At 36.0% G+C, this 18,210-nt stretch overlaps 1 protein-coding gene across 5 annotated transcripts in view; it reads right to left on the bottom strand.

Moving 5' to 3' along the window:
- The window catches only part of LRBA (LPS responsive beige-like anchor protein), a 411,832-nt gene that overhangs the window by 259,552 nt on the left and 134,070 nt on the right, over positions 1–18,210 (bottom strand). For all 5 annotated transcript variants that reach the window (XM_082050428.1, XM_082050426.1, XM_082050427.1 and 2 more), the window contains one exon: positions 11,010–11,118. In XM_082050428.1, coding sequence (XP_081906554.1) covers positions 11,010–11,118 — 109 coding nt within the window. The remainder of the gene's footprint in view (positions 1–11,009; positions 11,119–18,210) is intronic.

Consider the following 18,210-nt stretch of genomic DNA (forward strand, 5'->3'; position numbering starts at 1 on the left):
AAAAAGTAAAAATAAGAAGGAAAAACTAAAGCAAAAAACATTAAAATCAAAAGATAGTAATGGCATAACAAAGAAATGTATCCTGAATACAAGTAAAAATAAATTAGAAAAATTTTACAACTGAGTAGAATATTTAAGTCCAAGCTACCAGTTGAAACAGTGAGAAAACACACCTTCGGGTATTGAGACCCTGAAGCTCTTTTGTGACTTTGTCAGCACCAGTATCAGAATTGTTTTAACATAATGTCTTTCTCACTTAGATTAAACCAAGCTATAATAAAGCCCACACAAGAGATGTGTACTGTCACCATTTTTTTTTCTTCAAAGCTGAACAACTCCTAACAGCATTGTTAAAAAGGTACATAAGTAATACAAGTTATTGGACAGTAATTTTAGAAGAAAATCTCCAGTCAAGCAAAATAGGATAATTGATTTGTTAATGCTAGAAATTTACACTCTGTGTATACTGTATTACTTCAGTCAAGAATATTTTAGAATTGCTACCTGGCATGAGCTACCATAAAAGTCTGTACATGAATAATAAACAAGGTAAACACTAGTGATTTATTTTTCATGAACAGGAGAGAACAACAACATTTCTGATGGGAACATTTAATTTGAAGCAAGAAATTTCTTAGCTAGCTTATTTTTCATATTATGAGCAATAAAAGATGCAGCAAAACATGGAAAATGTTTTTATAGACAACACAAAAACTGTATAAAAAGATACAGTATTAGGGGTTCAAAGGAAATGTATGCCACCCATCAAGAGGCTTTTTAAAAGACAAAAAAAAAGCTGGAATAGTTAAACTGCAGAGAAAGAAGTTTGTAAGAAAATGGCATTCTTCAAGAAGTCTGTTCAAAGAAGGAAAATAGAAAAATATGTCAACTATGTCACGTTAGTTTTTAAAAAAGAATGAAACAGGCCAAAAGAGTTTGAGGAACATTTGCATAAAGACATAAAAGGAAATAATAAATTATTTTTCAAACAAATCAGGAGTAGAGAGCCTGGTATGGTCTCTCTGTAGAGCTAATACATGAACAAAGGTTAAAAAGAGCTCTTGGAACACAAGACCGCCATAGAGAAGTGCTAGCAGAGAAGTTACAAAAGAAACCTGACAAGTGACCAACTGCTTGGACCAGACAGTATTCTCTCAGATGACTGAGAACTCGGGGATGAATGCAGCAGAGCCATCAGCTACAGTGCTCTTGTTCAAACTGCCTCAGTGCCAGGTGAATGAAATCTGCCAAATGGACTCTGCAGGACAGCAGGGAACAACATGACAGTAAGTCTGAAATGTATAAAAGGCAAGTTGGTAGCTATGTTTGAACCAAAAAGCAAACAATTGAATAAAGACAATGACAAAAGTCATCGTTGCTTTTGTAACGGGAAGTCATGTTTCATTAGATTTCATTCAACAAGTCACTGGAGATACAGACAATAAAGATTCAGTTCATACAGTCCACTGTTTGAATGCCAAAAAGATACTTAAAGATAGGCAGGATGCAGCAGGACATATAGGAACATCCTTATATGGACAATAATTTTTTGCAACACAGGAAACAGGTTTAAAAAAAAAAAAAATAGCTAGTCTTCAAAGCGGAGAGAAATCGCCAGTTGAATCCCATTGTGTTATCAAATGTATTTAGAAATGACCGGAGCATGGAAGAGGTGTCAAGTTTTGCTGAAAGTCCGAAGTAATTCAAGAGAATAAAACAAGAATCAAACATACAAAATGGTAATATACAGTGACTGTGAGACATAACAATAGGTGAAATCCACATAAGGAACTGCACATCTTTGTCCAAATTGTGATCCCTGCCACCTGGGTAGTACCAAGGCAGCATCCCTATATAATTGCGCTGTTCTTACACTTGTCCCTAGGCATGTTCTATTCAACTCTGTTAGCAATGGGATACTGCGTTTGATGGACTTTTGGTCTAACCCAGCACAGATGCTCTTGAATCTCAGTAAACTATTAATCTGTGAAACAAATGAACAATATTATTAATGTAGATTAATAAAAAAAGGCATGGAATTTCCAAGTGGGCTGTGCTAACATCTTAAATTATTTCAGATCTTGAATGCTCTAAACAAAGTTCAAGTCATTCAGGTTTACTGCCAAATCATTTCCTATTCCAGAAACCTGGCAGAACCTGTGGCTCTATAATGACATAATAACTAAGAGAGGTTCATCTGAGTATTTGAGCAATTTCCACAAGTCAGTATTTGCAAAGATTTATCTATGGTAAGGGGAACTTAAGTACATAAATCTTGCACATACTAATATCAGACCAGACATTTCTATTTCTGTATTTGTTTTCCTAACACATGACCACTTCGAAGTAACTCATTAAGTCATTTCCATGGAAGAGATATTCCACGATGCAGATTATTATATTTTACTCACGTCTTACTGTGTATAATTTTACTTTAAGAGTTATTCTTTCAAAGAAGTAAGAAGTTTGAAGTTGAACTTCATTACTTAGAATTGCTAATTAAAAAGAAAAAAGAACAAACAGAAACCAATCCTAATAAATCACTGTTTCAACACTACATTTATGATGAGTCTTGTAAGCATGCACTGATTGTTATTCTGGATGTTGTGTGGTACTTAGCTAGCAAAGAAACAAAAAATAATAAAAAACCCACTCCACCCTGTCAGTATTATGATTATGGATTTCACATCAAAAAAAAAAAAAAGGTAAGATGCACTGTCACAGCAAAAGATAAGTTCAAAAGGAATGCCTGTTCCCAGCCTAGCAGAAGAGAGAGTACAGCAGAAGCATACAGCACTGCTTGCCCTTCTAATTGCTCCATTTTCTTCATGCCTATGCTGTTCCAATTCAGCCATTAAAGTAGTAGCATAAAATTATAAAACATATGTGGTTACAGGAATTGAGTCTTTGACTCCTTCTGGCAGAGGCTTTTGTTAGGTTTTCAGGGTTTATGAATGCTAAAATAACAAAAATTCCAGAGCACGTTCTGCTGAGACTTCCAGAGCCATGGAGAGCAGATCAATTAAGCTGATTGATAATCTCTAGTTAAAACACTCAGCTGCAACAGTACTTACCAGTTTTAAAACAAAAGGAAGTTTATCATTCACAGGAAGTAAAAAATAAATAGATGTGTTAAATATGTAAAAGGAGAGAAAAAAGACCATTAAAAGTTAAAATGTCATACAGCTAATATTGTAAAACACCGTGTAGAAAAGGCTCATATCTTCATTACATGGATTTTTTTTTTTCGAATTATACCGAATATGTAAATGAAACCTAGCATAGATTATAAAATGTGGAAGAGTTGACAAGATACTGCTAAACATCAAACATTAATTATAAAGCAATAAACTTCATTAGCATCAGAAAAACAAGAATAGGTAATTTTTATATGAAATAGCCATGGCTATGATTCTATTTCATTTCCATATTCAATAGGATTTGAAAAGCCCAATAATAAGTTGAGACTTACTAGATTTAGTTCTCTTTTTAACAAGAGCAAATGCAATATATGTGACATTATTTAAATAATTGCTTTCATCTACTCTTCTTTTGCTTCCATACGCTTTCTACTATTTGTCTAATTATTCTTTCAAAACATCAAGCAAAACATAAATACTTTGCAATTCCTATAAAAACTGAGCAGCCTGTTAGATTAAGTGCCAACATAAGGAGGAACCATAGCAGTTTCCTCTTGCTTAGCTGCATATGTAACTTGCATTCATTTTAAGTAATAAAATCCTATGATTCAGTTTAATTTTCCATAGAAATTTAGCAATGTCTCTTCACATAGTTTGTCTCATAATTTGCCAAAAGCATTATCCAAAAATGGTAGTGAAGATAACATCACTTTTTGCTTCATCAGAAAAGTCAAAGAAAGTAGTTGTAAAATGAATTTTCTTTCAAGCTGCTTCAGAAACAATATTATATCTTTTGATAGCTCTTAGTCATATTTCTGTAATGTATTTTGATGTAAAATTTGGGATATGACAAAAAAAGATGTGTCAGCATTCCAGTCCAAGTCTTCATTCCTTCTCTTCCCATTGCTTATTAAAGCATAGTGAAAGAGAAACCACAATTCTTCACAGCTTTCATAATCAGGCAATACTTTATCCCAACACTTCCCAGAGCAACAGGAAAATGTTACAATGTTCAAGTGGAAGAAAATGAACTTCTCGTTCCAGTATCCTTTGACTCACATGACACAATGAATCCTAAAAATTGCCACCTCCAGAATATGAGAAATTTAATTTTGCACTTTGGGACTTGTCAACATACTACAGCAGAACAAAACTGGATAATCTTCCAATAGAAACAAAAATAAATAAAATTCTTCCATGCTGACCATTCTGTTGACTTTATCATACCTCAAGAAAATGTATTTAGAAATCAAAGTCAACATTTGTCTTCCTTCTACCAACAGATGGTGCTATGAAGCCTAACCTACACAATGCAAAGAGCAACATTTATTCAAAATTCTAAATCTGAAAGAGAGAGTTAAGCCCATTCACAACAGAATGAGTAAAGCCTTATTTTTCTGTGAGGGTACATCTAACTTGCTTTGTTTTGCCACATCACATTTTTGCTATCTTATGGACTATAACTTCCGGTTACATTACTACAGGATGCTTACAACTTGTGCTATTCATTATCTTCATACGTTGCTCATAACCCACACTACTAGACAAACTGACCATTGAAAGCATTAAAAAATCTTTTGTTATAATAAATAAGGTAATTGTTATTAAGTGTGTTGAATAATACGTGATACAAAAGGATGTAAGAGCCACAGGGAACTTATTCAATGCACGAGCTATGTAACAAAGCAATTCTTATTAAAAACATTGGAAAATTATATGGAGAATCAGGACTCAGCAAGGATTAAAACATAACTTTATTTTCTGCAGAAACTGTTTCTTACATACAGAAGTAACATTCAGCTACAGAAACTACAAAGACACCAAATACCTCTTCATAATACTTTCAAGGGCTCTCCAACATTCTCTTTGACTTATGTTATTCTGCCACAATTGATTTGCAGTACTTTTTTTTACTTCCTTGGATACAAATAATATCTTCTAACATTTAATGCTTTGTACACTAAAGGAGAAAAGGTGCAGGATACACAAGATTATCAATCATGGAATGACTGAATTTTGTTTTCTGCCAAGGGAACAAAAAGCAAATAGCTAGATGTAATCCAAGTCACTATTGGAATGCTCACCCAGCCTTGCATCTTACCTCTGTCAAGGCAATACCTGTATTAACATTAAGATGCATTACTCAGCACGAGCCATGAAGTAAAACATTCAGTTTATTACACACGGCCTACCTATAAATTGATACTGAATAAGAATTAAAACTGTGAGGAAGTCTAAGTCTTCTGCATGACAAAACATAACTGAACAGAAAAGGGCAACAAATTTTGCAGCAGCTGGAAATGTTGGATTTAATTATTGAAATCATGCAGAGAAGTTAGCTGCCTAGCATGATTTATAACAAATGCAAAGGGAAAGTCATTAAATTCTCAGGTAATCAACAGAAATGGCCAATCATAAGGTTGCTAGCACTTTATATTTCTACAGATGACGAGCATTTAAAAAAATAGGACCAAAAATTGAAAGGACTTGCATCAATCTTTTTTAAAAGACACTTTGAGGAGGCAGGTTAGTTTGTAAATTATGGAATTAGTAACTTGGTACTGAAAAAATTACTGAAGTGTCTGTTTTCCTCACAGATTCAGAATAAAGAATCCTTGTCCATCCATTCTAGAAAGTTCTCAGAAAATGGTATTCACTGTCCATTGCTCCTCTACACACACTCATGATTTGCAGCCTTATGAATAGTTCTGTATAGTAACTTTTCTCCTATTCTCCTATTCCTTCACGTGAATCTTCCAGACAAAAAACAAACAAACAAAAGAAAAAGCCCAAACAAACAACAAAACACACAAAAAGCCCCACACACCAACACGTCGCTGGAAGGATATTCATCAAAAATACTTTACACAAGCACTGAGATACAGTATCATAGATTTTGGTCAAAATCCAGTGGAGCCATCCAATAGCAAACTAAAACTTCACTAGAAAGCTGAAAAACTGATGCTTGAACAGTCCAGGCCTAAAACACTTTTAGGCTTACATATTTAGAATTCTATAAATATGTATATTCACACACAAATACATGAAGAGATTTATATAAGACAGGATGCATATCCAAGGCAATGGGCATTCGTGCCATAAATTATAAAATAACATCAGAATACAAAATTCCCTCCCTCTCCTCAAACCAAATCCAATTATTCCCATAGGCCAAACTCTGCAGAAGTTTGGATGCAGAATCTAAGAATCACCACTGTTTTCAAGGCAATTTCTAGAAACCAGTCTAGGTGGTAGCATGAAACTAGCTGGAATTCAGGCATAAAGAGGTTCCTCTTCAGTAACCTCTCAGGGCAAGATTTTGAAAAATGCCTAAGAGGGCTATGCACATAAATCCCACAAGCACTGGGCAAAATTTAAGGTTATAAAAGGATTATACGTTATGTTAGGTATGTTCACACGTTCACATTCGCAGTCAAAATGTGTGCTTCACTGTTACCTCACTAGTGAAATGAGTGGAATGCTGCTTCACCACATGTCTTTGAGGCTCAATCACATTGCAAAATGGGTAAGTATGTCTTGGATTTCCCTGTGACCTCCCTGTGTCTACATTCATAGATGTAACTGCTTATAGAGGTAGCAGTGAAAACATAGATGAAGAAAGGATCAGGAAAAAAATGAAATAAAAAGGCTGACCTTTGACTGTATTCAGCTATAGAAAAACTTCTCACAACCAATCCATCAACTCCCAAAGCAATTTTTTCCTGTCTTTTTAAAAATGCCAGCTTAGGAGACAGACAATATAACACGTTTGCTCATAATTTCTTACGTTACTTATACTGTCTCCTATTAAAAAAAAGTAGTGGCCATGCACCAAAAGGAAGACTTTTTGGGTTCATCCAAGCTGCTGAGTTGTAAGGCAGAGCCCTCCAGAGAGGATGGGAGATTGCATCCTCCTTGAGGGAAGCCAAGCCCCTCCAGTTTACAGCAACTTCTGTCATCCTACTGTATGGAAAGTGTATAGACACATAAAGACAGATCTTACACATCAAAGAGAATACATGTCAGATTTGCTGCTGCTTCTCTGTCTCCTGCTGGCTGTGAAAGAATTGCTAGGTGGACGTTTCTCAATTGATTTCTGAAAGGAAAACATCTGTCCTCTTCTTGCAATGAATTAAGGACCAAATAGGAGGGGTACCTTCTCCTCTAGACCCTGTGCATCTTTTAAAATGTCACGTGACATATTTTCTTGCACTTGCTCAGCAATGTCTCTCCTTGTATTACCTATTCTCCTAGGTTTTTCCTTCCTTCTATAATGATCATCCTTACCCTATTGATAACCAAATGCTATACAGTAACATATAAATACAGAACTTCATCACAAAGCTTGTCTAAATTTCTCTTCACTTTTTCCTGCCTCTGTGTGCCCCAAATACCTGACTTCAGTTTTACATGATGACAAGATACTTTACCCTTTATTTTAAAACTGTCCTTGCCTTTAAAAATAAAAAGTCAAAAGAATGTTCTACAGAAAGTTTTTATAGGACTACATTGCATTAGCACCATGGTGCAAACCTGTCCCAAACCTGACATACATATTGCAAGGCTCATCTCTCTCATGATTTTTAGAAAAGGGAGAATGAAAAACAGTTAGCAGTAAACATACTACAGATCTTTAAAATAAATTTGGGGGTTGGATTTTTGCTGACCCAGTGTTATAATGGAATATTTCATATGTGATCTGAAACACCAGAAATGCAAGTTTGAATTTCTTCTCTGTCTCTGGATCTTTATCTGTCACTCAACCAGCCCCATCTCTTTTCTCTCCACAGCTCAGGTGGGAAAATTTCTGATCTGAACCATGCATGCTCCACTCAACCATTTTTTTTAAAAACAGTTGCCGCTTTTCATCTAGTAATTACTACAATCACAAAATGCTTTTAAATGTGATCAAAACCCTGTTCACACATACCATTCTTCACAGCTAAATGTTATGGGATTTTTTTTTTTTTTTTTACAAGAAATTCTTTAATTTTTTTGTTATACACAGGATCTGCTCATTTTCTTCACCTATCACAGCAGGGAAATTCCCCATCTTACGACATTATAAGTGCAAAATATTCACATTCAATTGAAAAAAGGAAGTGGAAAAATCATGGCAGGAAAACCGCATCATCTTATTAAAGACATCACCTGCGGTTAGGCAAGGCTCTGAGCCACAGACCTCTACATGATGACAGTATTTAGGAAAGTATAGTCTATCTGCTTCCTCGCTCTTTTCTAGACACATGCCATGGTAGATGGGATACTGGATTTAATGGACTGACCAAGGAGGGTCTCTCATGACTGAAAGAATAGGATCTTCATTCCAACAGGAACTCATTTCTCAATAACAGATGGAAGATGAAAGAGCAAATCAAGGAAACAGGTGCATCCAAGTGACCAAATCACACCAGTCAGGCTAGCCAGAACGATCTTTAGCTTAGGGATCATCATCTGCTACTCTGCTTCCTTACAGGTACTCAAGTCAGAGAAATGAACCAGATCAAAGGCTCTACCAATTGTTTTGAAAGTCCTTTTTCTCTTGTTTGTGAGTCCTTCCTGTCACATGCCTGTAAGTTTGTCATGACATGAGTGTGAGGACCAAACCACAGGCATCAACACCTACACCCTTTCATACAATGGAAACACGTGTACCCGTTGCAATGCACTGCATGTCAGCAGCCCCACACAGCACAGATCTGCTCCCATGTAAGCGCTGGAACAGCTCCAGTCTAGTCAAGTGAAAGATCCATTTCTGGGCACATGACAGAAGAACGGCATGTTTTCTATAGCCCTGAGCACCACTTTAAAAGGCTATGAGGAACACCATGGCTAAACAGTACCATTGTGCTAAAACAAGCCAAACACATTTCACAGGACATGTAAAAGCCAGATGAACCATACCATGGATGGATGTAACAGGGTACACAGGAATTATTGTCCATGTGACGCCTGCAGATTCAAATGAATGTGACCAACAGTTCCCCCTTTCACAAAGGAAACATAACACTGACTGAAGTCTGCCACAGACATCAGTAACACTAACTTCATGAGACACCAGCTTTGTTATTCAAGCTTTTGGTAGAACCCAACAGTTGTATATCCTCAGACCCGCAAAAGTGCTGCTGGATCTAAGTTTTTCCAACATGGTAACAAAACTGAACTTGATAAACAGACTGCTGCTACATTAGTACACTAGTTTCTGTTTAAGTTCAACCTGAGGAGTTAAGCCCCTTGAGCCATCATACTGAGACAGCACAGATTCAAAACAGCATCAACTTAAACACATATCAGCCAACTCTTATCCTATGGATATGCCACTGAAGAACTCAGAGCTATATTAAAAAATGTAAGTTGATGCTTAGTATAAATTTCTTGCAGACATCATAAAAAGGTGTCTTAAGACTGAAATGAGGCTAACAGTGAAGTTGTCACTGAACAACTGTATTCATTGATGGCCCCATATTTACATGACAGAACCATTTACTTCACTCAGATTTCCCACATAGGTGCACACCTTTGTGAATAGTTTGCATCTGAAGAAAAAGTGGTCTGTTCATCTAATCAATAATGGCATGTCATGCATGGAGCTTCTGCATAAATCCCGAGCAAAAGATGTCAAGCATGTCCCACTCCAATGATTATCAGGCAACGAAGTAAAAAGATGCACTTTTCATCTCCACAGGACTGTCGCCAAACCCTTGATGTAATAAATGAAACACGCCTGCTATTTCACCATTGCAAAATGGTACTGTAGATATCTTACAACATCTCTGTTTGCAGGAGGGGGTAACTAGCTCTAGATGAAGTGCAGATATGTTATTAAACAACGCACAGCTTGAATCCTGGGGCCAACACAGATGACCTTTAGAACATAAGCACTGTCTAAGACAAATATGCTTTCATCTTTGGGGAGTATTTTTTCCAAGTAAAGATTTAAGAGAAAAACAGTTTAGAAATACGTTAAACACAAATGTGCCTTCAATCTCTTAATGCTTCATTTTAAAAACAAAACCACAAGTAGTATCATATGTCAGAAGACAGACTAAGTACTCCTTAAGCAGAATATTAGTGAATTTAGTGAAATATAGCTTTGTTTTCATTTAAACAACACAATAGTTAAAGCACAGAGAAAGGAGATACATGTTGTAACTGAGATCCAAAATTGGAGGTATGGCTAAAGTGATTCAGAAAAAAAGGCTTCTATTTTTGTTACAAGTCTATGAAAACAAAGACCACTATTGCACTTCAGAATCCCTTAAGTGGGATGAAAATACAAAAACATAACAAAACCACACTGGGGCATGTAAAATACAAGGAAAATGGTTTTAGAGACGGATTTGGTGAAATAGCAAATGATATAAAGAGAAAAAAAGTCATTTTTTGTTTTGCACTTAACAGACTATTATCATTTATCTTCAGTATGTTGGTTGTTGGTTTTGTTTGTTTGTTTCTGTTTGTGGTTTTTGGATGTTTTCTTTTTTCTTTTTTTTCCAAGTTATATCTTGACTGTAACGCTAAGCAGCTTTAACACATACAGTGATATTTGCTTTACAGAAAATATGAGCATTGGTATGAAAAAAAATTTTCCCCTCACAAACTACAGTCTGCAGATTCTGACAAGTTCTGAGCTGCTTTGCGCAGCTTGTTTTTCCATCAAAATTAGTGGAAAACTACCAAAACACCCTACAACTGCAAGGCACCTTTCAGGATGGAACCTCCTGTGCCTGAAAAGTCCTTATCAGGCACTGGAATCCTCAAACACAATGGGCTTGTTATGTTTTGATGGTTTTGTGTGCATGGTTTTGTTTGTTGGGTTTTTGTTTTGTTTTGTTGCTGTTTGAGTTTTTTTAATATTTAATTTCTTACCTCAAAATCAGCATGGCGGTTAATATCTTCTGCTCTTTGTCTGTTCAAGATAAATTCTGCTTCATTAGCCACTCTTACCAAATGGTCCTTCATGGTTTGACTCAGTAACCTGAGGACAAAGAATATTTAAGAACTGCCTTAAGACAATGAAGTCCTAAAATAAAAATCTGTAAATACAGTATATACACAAATATTTTGAGCTCTGTTCCATAACTGACTTTATTGTGCTAAGAAAACGGTATCCATAAGGTTGAAGGGTGATTTTCTGGCAACTAGTAAAACTGTATTCTCAATAGTAAACCAGACTAAGTATTAAACAAAATGTAAACACTCTAGACAGCCATTTGTTTTACCTGAAATATAGATATGTAAGAAAACCTTTCACATACACACGTTAAAGAAAAGTAAGCAGTTTATGTATATAAACATCCACAGTGAAAGCCTTAATGTAACTGATGCAAAGTCTAAATAAAAAACTGAATTGCAGGATAGGTTTTTTTCCTCCAAATGTAAAATTGGAATTTCATGGTAAGTATACATTTAAGTAATATTTTCAGGATTATAAAACACCCTCAGTCTCACAAATGAAATGCTAAGATATACATTGTTCCAGGTTATGTTCAGAATAAAGCTGTAATTCAATCTGAGATTTCTGAGGCCTTCATAAACCCTGAGTTTATGAATGGTAGCAGAGCTGACAGATTGAATTATAACCCAATTATTCTGTGAGTTCAGATATTATTACTAAAAACATTTCCTTTTTAATTAGTTACATTGGGATTCATAAAGTTAAAACTAGCTATACAGGAGCCACACTATTACAGAAGGTGCATATTTCCACAGGGTCACTCAAAGATACACCAGACAAATCCATTATATGCTCTACTGGTTAGTTTTTCAGTTAATAAAGCTGCTTTTTAAAAAATAAAAAATTATATATATTTTCAGTTGCTAATGTAGAAAAGAGTAGCAGAACATAAAATCACTTGCTTTGCTTGCACATTTAAGCTAAAGTACATTTCCAAAAGTTCACAGAGTCTACCAAGGTTCTTTTTTCACAAAGGATTTATTATGCAGGATGCCTTCTAATGTATACAATGTTAATCTTATCCCCTAGAACTTAAGTTATCTGAACTAAGGCTCCACCTGTCTCTATCTGTACGTTTGATAGTACGATCATCAATGCTCTGTTGTCTCTTTTCCTACGCTATTCCCAACTCCAGACTTGCAGGAGGCAAGTCTACTCCAATGCAAAGAAATGCAGAGGCAGAGCAACACCTGAAGCACCATGTTCATTGCTTCTCACGCTACATGACCATAATTGCAGCACAAGCACGAAATGAGACTATGGGATCATGAACCAGTTACACCAGTGGATTACTGTCTCCCCATGGATGAAGTCTTGAAAGAAAAAAATAAGCACAATTCATTCTTTGAAGCACACCTTCACCTTCTGTTGGAGGAGGCTTGTACAGAAGCCACTGTTTTAGAGCCATGCTTTACTTTTTTTCATTTTTAGTGACTTGTAGAATGAAGGTAGCTGTTCATCAACAAACACACAATTTGGGCAATTTATCTGCATGCATTAGTGTTAAACTTTTATTTTGAAAATCTTGCAGAACCAACATTGCTGCAGTGATGCAACTTCAATTTAATAATTTTTCATGGCTTCAAAAAAAATGAGAATATAAACTAGTTAAGAAGGCACTGTTCATCCATTGAAAAAAAAAAAAAAAGCTAAACCTCTGCCTCTAATCATTTACAATAATCTTCAGCTAAAGATAAATCCCTACTAGTAAACCAGCAACAAGAAACTTTGTGTAACCCATTTCATAGTCTGGGCAAATTCCAAGCATCCGATTCCCCTCTTTCTCCAAGATCCCAGTAGTACATTCATATCTGTCACATAAGCATTTCAATACACATTTTTTATTAAACTGTCTAAAAATATGGGGATCATAAATACTCCTACATTATAAAATCATGTATTGCAATTTACATCTCAGTTGGACAGTATCCCATTATCTTCATTGACGTAGTCAATACCAGTACCTTCTGCAAACCTGATTGAACTTTGAAAAACACTAGTTATCCTCTAAAAGGCCCGCTTCTAATCTAATACTAGTTATCCTTTAAAAGCCTCTCTTTAATCTGTTCAAGAAAACACCCTATATAATTGTTTTAACGATTTACAACATGGATTTTCCTTCTTATCTTCTAAATGTAACCAGTAAGCAGCCCACTATGTGACTGACTGTACACTGGCTCTCACTATGCATTTGCAGAGATGATGGACGTGTTCCAAACACAGCAAAGAACTAAATTCCCTCACATAGGAACAACATTCTCAACAGAGGCTAGAAGTGTACCTAGTAAAAACAAATAGCTTTTCAGTATCAGAAAGAGCTCGGTCTCCTACAGATCAGTTGTACCCCCAACTCTCCTGACTAATCCCCCACACTTTCCTCACTGTCTCTATGATATTCCATATAGGACAAGGCCAGCTACATAAAACTTAGGTATGACTGTGCAGATAAACTTGTTATTTTGGCAATCAAAAACTTTTTAAGGATGACAGCTAAGGAACTGTCCAAGCTTAGCACAAGCACCTACTAGTAACTTCAAGCTGTTTTCAGAAAAACGTAAAAGCTTCATATTATTATGTATCAATTATTATACAATTGCTTCCCTTCTTGCAAACTGCCAAATTTAGCAACTAAAGGTCTCCAGGAGGTGAATATGAAAATTATTTACTAATACAAATGAGGCCTATATTAAATAATTTACTAGTTTATACCATATGACAGCTGTGTTCATTATTTACAATCAAGAATTAAAGTTCCAATCTTCGTTTTCAGTCACCTTTTCCAAACACTGTAAATGCTTAGATTAACTTTCTTCTAATAAACAATTCAAGTTGTATCATTATCTAGGCCAGTCTGGATTTTCTCTGTGAGAACAGTATCCACATACACAGTATGCTGCCCATTTCTATTTTGAATTGACCTCAAAGTGTCAAACTTAGCAAACTAAATATTTATCTATACATAAATGTAATGATGGCATGATATAGAAGAGTCTATAGCCATCATAAAAAATCAAATGCAACTACAAGCTCTCAGCACACACCTCTGCTTATATGTCTAAAATTACGTTTTAACCTCTACCCTAATTTCAGGAACATTGGCAGCTGCTACTTTTCCATTTGAGGCAAACAAAACGTTGAATGGAAATTTGTTAAGTGTAGCTCACTGCTTGCATGAGGAACAACTGTTTCCAGCTGAGTAGACCACTGCTGAGGCAAGGACAAGAACCTGACTCTTGCAAAAGTATGAGTTCAACTCCACACTACATAAAAGACATTTTGTACATATGCAAGTGGCTATAAACTGTATCAGCTAGATTGGGTAACTTTATTTATGATAGACAAGTGCTTGCTTCTTAAAAAGAAAAAAAAAAGGCCAAACAAAAAAACAGTTTAGAAAAATCTGATTTTCCTCACTAAGACAGTAAATGCATTTCCTGTATTTACAGGATCATAATGGTCCTTTCTGGTACCTAGTCTGGACTCCAACACAGAAGTGATCTTGTATGTTTTCCTGAAAATAAGTTAATTTCTCCATCAAGTCTGTATCTTCTGCTTGAACTAAAGCACAGCTTTCAGAAAGATGCCCCAATTTTCTTTTTTTTTTTTTTTAAAGAAGAGATATTTTACACCATGCTCCCCTAAAAATAAATTTTACAATAAGGTAATTACTGTCAATTAAAAAAAATTAAGCCACCACAATATTTCTTTTCTGCTTTTATCTTATTTTTTATTCCAGCAACTAGATCGCATTAGTTACTTTTCTGTTAAATAAAAAGTCTTTCAAAAAATATCTCTTTATACTTTTTTGTTCCCCACAGAAAAAGGGCAGGTTTTCATTTATTTGGTGAAGGTAACACACCTAACCCAAAAGAAAAATTTAAGTCTAATAATGTTCTCTTGCCTGTGCTTCATAATCTCTGTATGCAGACCCATATGCGTCATACTAGTAACTCACATATCTGTTTATTTTTTTCACTGTTATTAAACACCATAATGCTGTTGAGTGTGATGATTTACACTCCTTCTTCCCTGATAGATTCCCTTTTGGTTTGGCTTTATTTATGACAGGCTATTAAATTAACATTTTTTCTGATCTTTAACATGGGAGGAGCATGAATGGACACGGTCTGTAGTAGTGAGACCGTAATACGTATAGGGGTAAAGACTCTGGATACCAGGACTACTCTCCTGCTCGCAACAAACTCTTCTTCCTCTGTATAAGCACTTTTTTTTTTTTTCTGTGCTAAAATATTTAAAACCATGTGATTAACTTTGAAAAGATGAACAGCCTAGTAAAAACAAGCAATGGGACAGATCCCATGCTGGAAGTTAAATATATACTTGCATACTTTGCTAGGTCAGGAATGAAGTGCTAAGCCACTGGGAGATGGAGTTCCAGCCAAATACATGAGATATTCTCATAGAATAGTTTGGGTTGAAGGTCCAACTCCCCAATTCAATCAGATCAGGCTGCTCAGAGCCTGATCCAACCTGACCTTGAATGTTTCAAGGGATGGGGCATCTACCACCTCTCTGAGCAACCTGTGCTGGTGTTTCAACACCATCATCATAAAAATTTCTTCCTTATATCTAGTCTAAATCTCCCCTCTTTTAGTTTTAAACCATTACCCCTTGTCATGTCACAACAGGCCCTAATAAACAGACTGCCTCCTTACAAGCCCCCTTTAAGTACTGAAAGGCCACAATAAAGTCTCCCCAGAGCCTTCTCTTCTCCAGGCTACACAGCCCAAACACTCTCAGTCTGTCCTCATAGCAGAAATGTTCCATCCCTCTGATCATTTTTGTGGTCCTCCTCTGGACCCACTACAACAGGTCCATGTCTTTTCTGTGCCGAGGACCCCAGAGCTGGACACTGTACTGCAGGTGGGGTCTTACCAGAACAGAGGGGCAGAGTCGCCTCCCTCGACCTGCTGGATGCACTCTTTTTGATGCAGCCCAGGTGCTGTTTGTTTTCTGGGCTGCAAGCACACATGGCTGGCTCACATCCAGCTTTTCATCCACCAGTACCCCCAAGTCCTTCTCCACAGGGCTGCTCTTCATCCCCCAGCCTGTATTGATACTGGGGGTTGTCCTGACCCAGGTGCAGGACCTTGCAGAAAATCAGAAAATAATCTGATTTTTATTATTACACTGGAAAACTATGGGACACAAAGCAAGAAATCTTCTTACGCTGATTTCTGGCTGCTGAATGTTTAGATGATCAAGTACAAAGTCAAGTTTCTTCTTACAACAAGCAAAAAGGAAAAGGTACAAGAGGGAAAAAATGGAACAGAAAAATACGTGCGAAGAAAGTGAGAGATGGATAAATTTTAGGTTAGTATTACCGATGGAAAACAATTATCAATTTTAGTCAAAATATCGCAAAAGCTTTACAGATGACATTTACAACAGCTGTTTAGGCATAAATCTCTCAACATACTACACGGAGAGATTGTCTGTGTTCCAGAAGCTACCACAACAGAGAACTCTGAGACAGCCAAGAAAGGAGGATAAAGGTAAGCTTTCCTACTTGCACTCCTCATAAACCCAGCATATAAGAAATCCTCTTACTTCAAAACGAGATATGTTCTACAGGGATACACGCTGTCTTTTATGGGATCTGACTGCTCAGTATACTAAGTGTTGGAATTACTGCTGCAAGGAAGTTTTATAATCACTTTGTGGAACACACAGATACACTATTCAATCATCAAAAACCACAGACCAGTCCATAAGGTCCTGAAGACTAAAGTTTTAACATATTTGCCCCCTTAAAATAGGAAAACAAAAAAACAAACAAGCAAACAAAAAAAAACCAAAAACAAAACAAAACAAAAAAAACAAACAAAAAAACCCCACAACAACAGCCAAAAAACCACAAACAAAAATAAAGCACAAAAAAAACAACCAATACACACAAACAAACATAAACGAAACAAACACCACACCAAAAACAGCACTCACCATGGGATAGCATAAAACTTAACAGCACTCCAAAAGGACAGCGAGGGAGGACACAAACCGATCCAACCTTTTCTGTTTAGGACAGCCACTTAAGACATGTCCGAGCCCAGTGAAAATTGATCTGAGGTTGTATTCATGGTAGCACTATCGTTTTCTGAAAATTTTCAGTCACATAGCAATAGTACAATACACGTACATACACAGAGTGCAGTATAAATACCTTATTGTTACTCTTGCACCGATTTATTTTTTAAAAGCAGATATTACTAAAAACGTTCTACATTAAAAAAATTAAGAATTCCCAGGCACTCACAAGTGGTTTATGAGTTTGCTTTTTCAATAGAACCAGCAAATCAATGACATATTCTCCCAAGCAAAACCTACCTTTGTCACTTACATACCCTCCAAAGTTACTGGCATCTCCACTAATAAAAACTTACATTAACTTTTAATCATTAATACATAGTTCTCCCCAAACAGCTTCTGCTTACTCATTAAATGCAGCAAAGCTCATATGTTTCCAGTTACACAGAAATGATGCAATTCATGCACAGATGATCAAACAAAACTCAGTGAAATAAAAAAAATGTTTTAAAAATGGTTGTGCATGTCACACTATACCTTAGCGCACACATGCACAAAAAATAATGTAGTGTCAAGAACCCCACCTCAAGTCACTTATCTGTCTCTGAAACACATTCAGTCCACAATTTCTAATTTTCAGCACATCTAAAATGTTGTTTAAAGTCTAGCCTAATGATCTTCTGCAGTTCAAAGTCACACATTAACGAAACTGCTTCTGCTACGAAATCAAAACAATAACATAAAACCTCAGAAAACGAATCATCACGAATCCCTTTTACAAAACCTAGCAATTAAACAGAATGGGTTGCTAAAAGAAAATATGGAACACACTTTCTTTTCTCTTACAAATCAAGACTAAGGTGCAGGTTCTGTGTTATCAGAATCAGGGCAAGGAAGCTGCAATAAAGGGAGCAGACGGGCAGTAATCAATTCTAGTTAGGACATGACTGCATTTATCATTTTTCTCTCCTGAGCCTTTTTTGGTCAATTATGCACAAAGCATAAGTCTGTCAGTTATCATCCATTTTTTCATTAATAGCTGTATTTTTCTAACTATTTTCCATC

The sequence above is a fragment of the Streptopelia decaocto genome, assembly GCF_964273445.1.
Source record: "Streptopelia decaocto genome assembly, chromosome: 4".
Taxonomy (NCBI): domain Eukaryota; kingdom Metazoa; phylum Chordata; class Aves; order Columbiformes; family Columbidae; genus Streptopelia; species Streptopelia decaocto.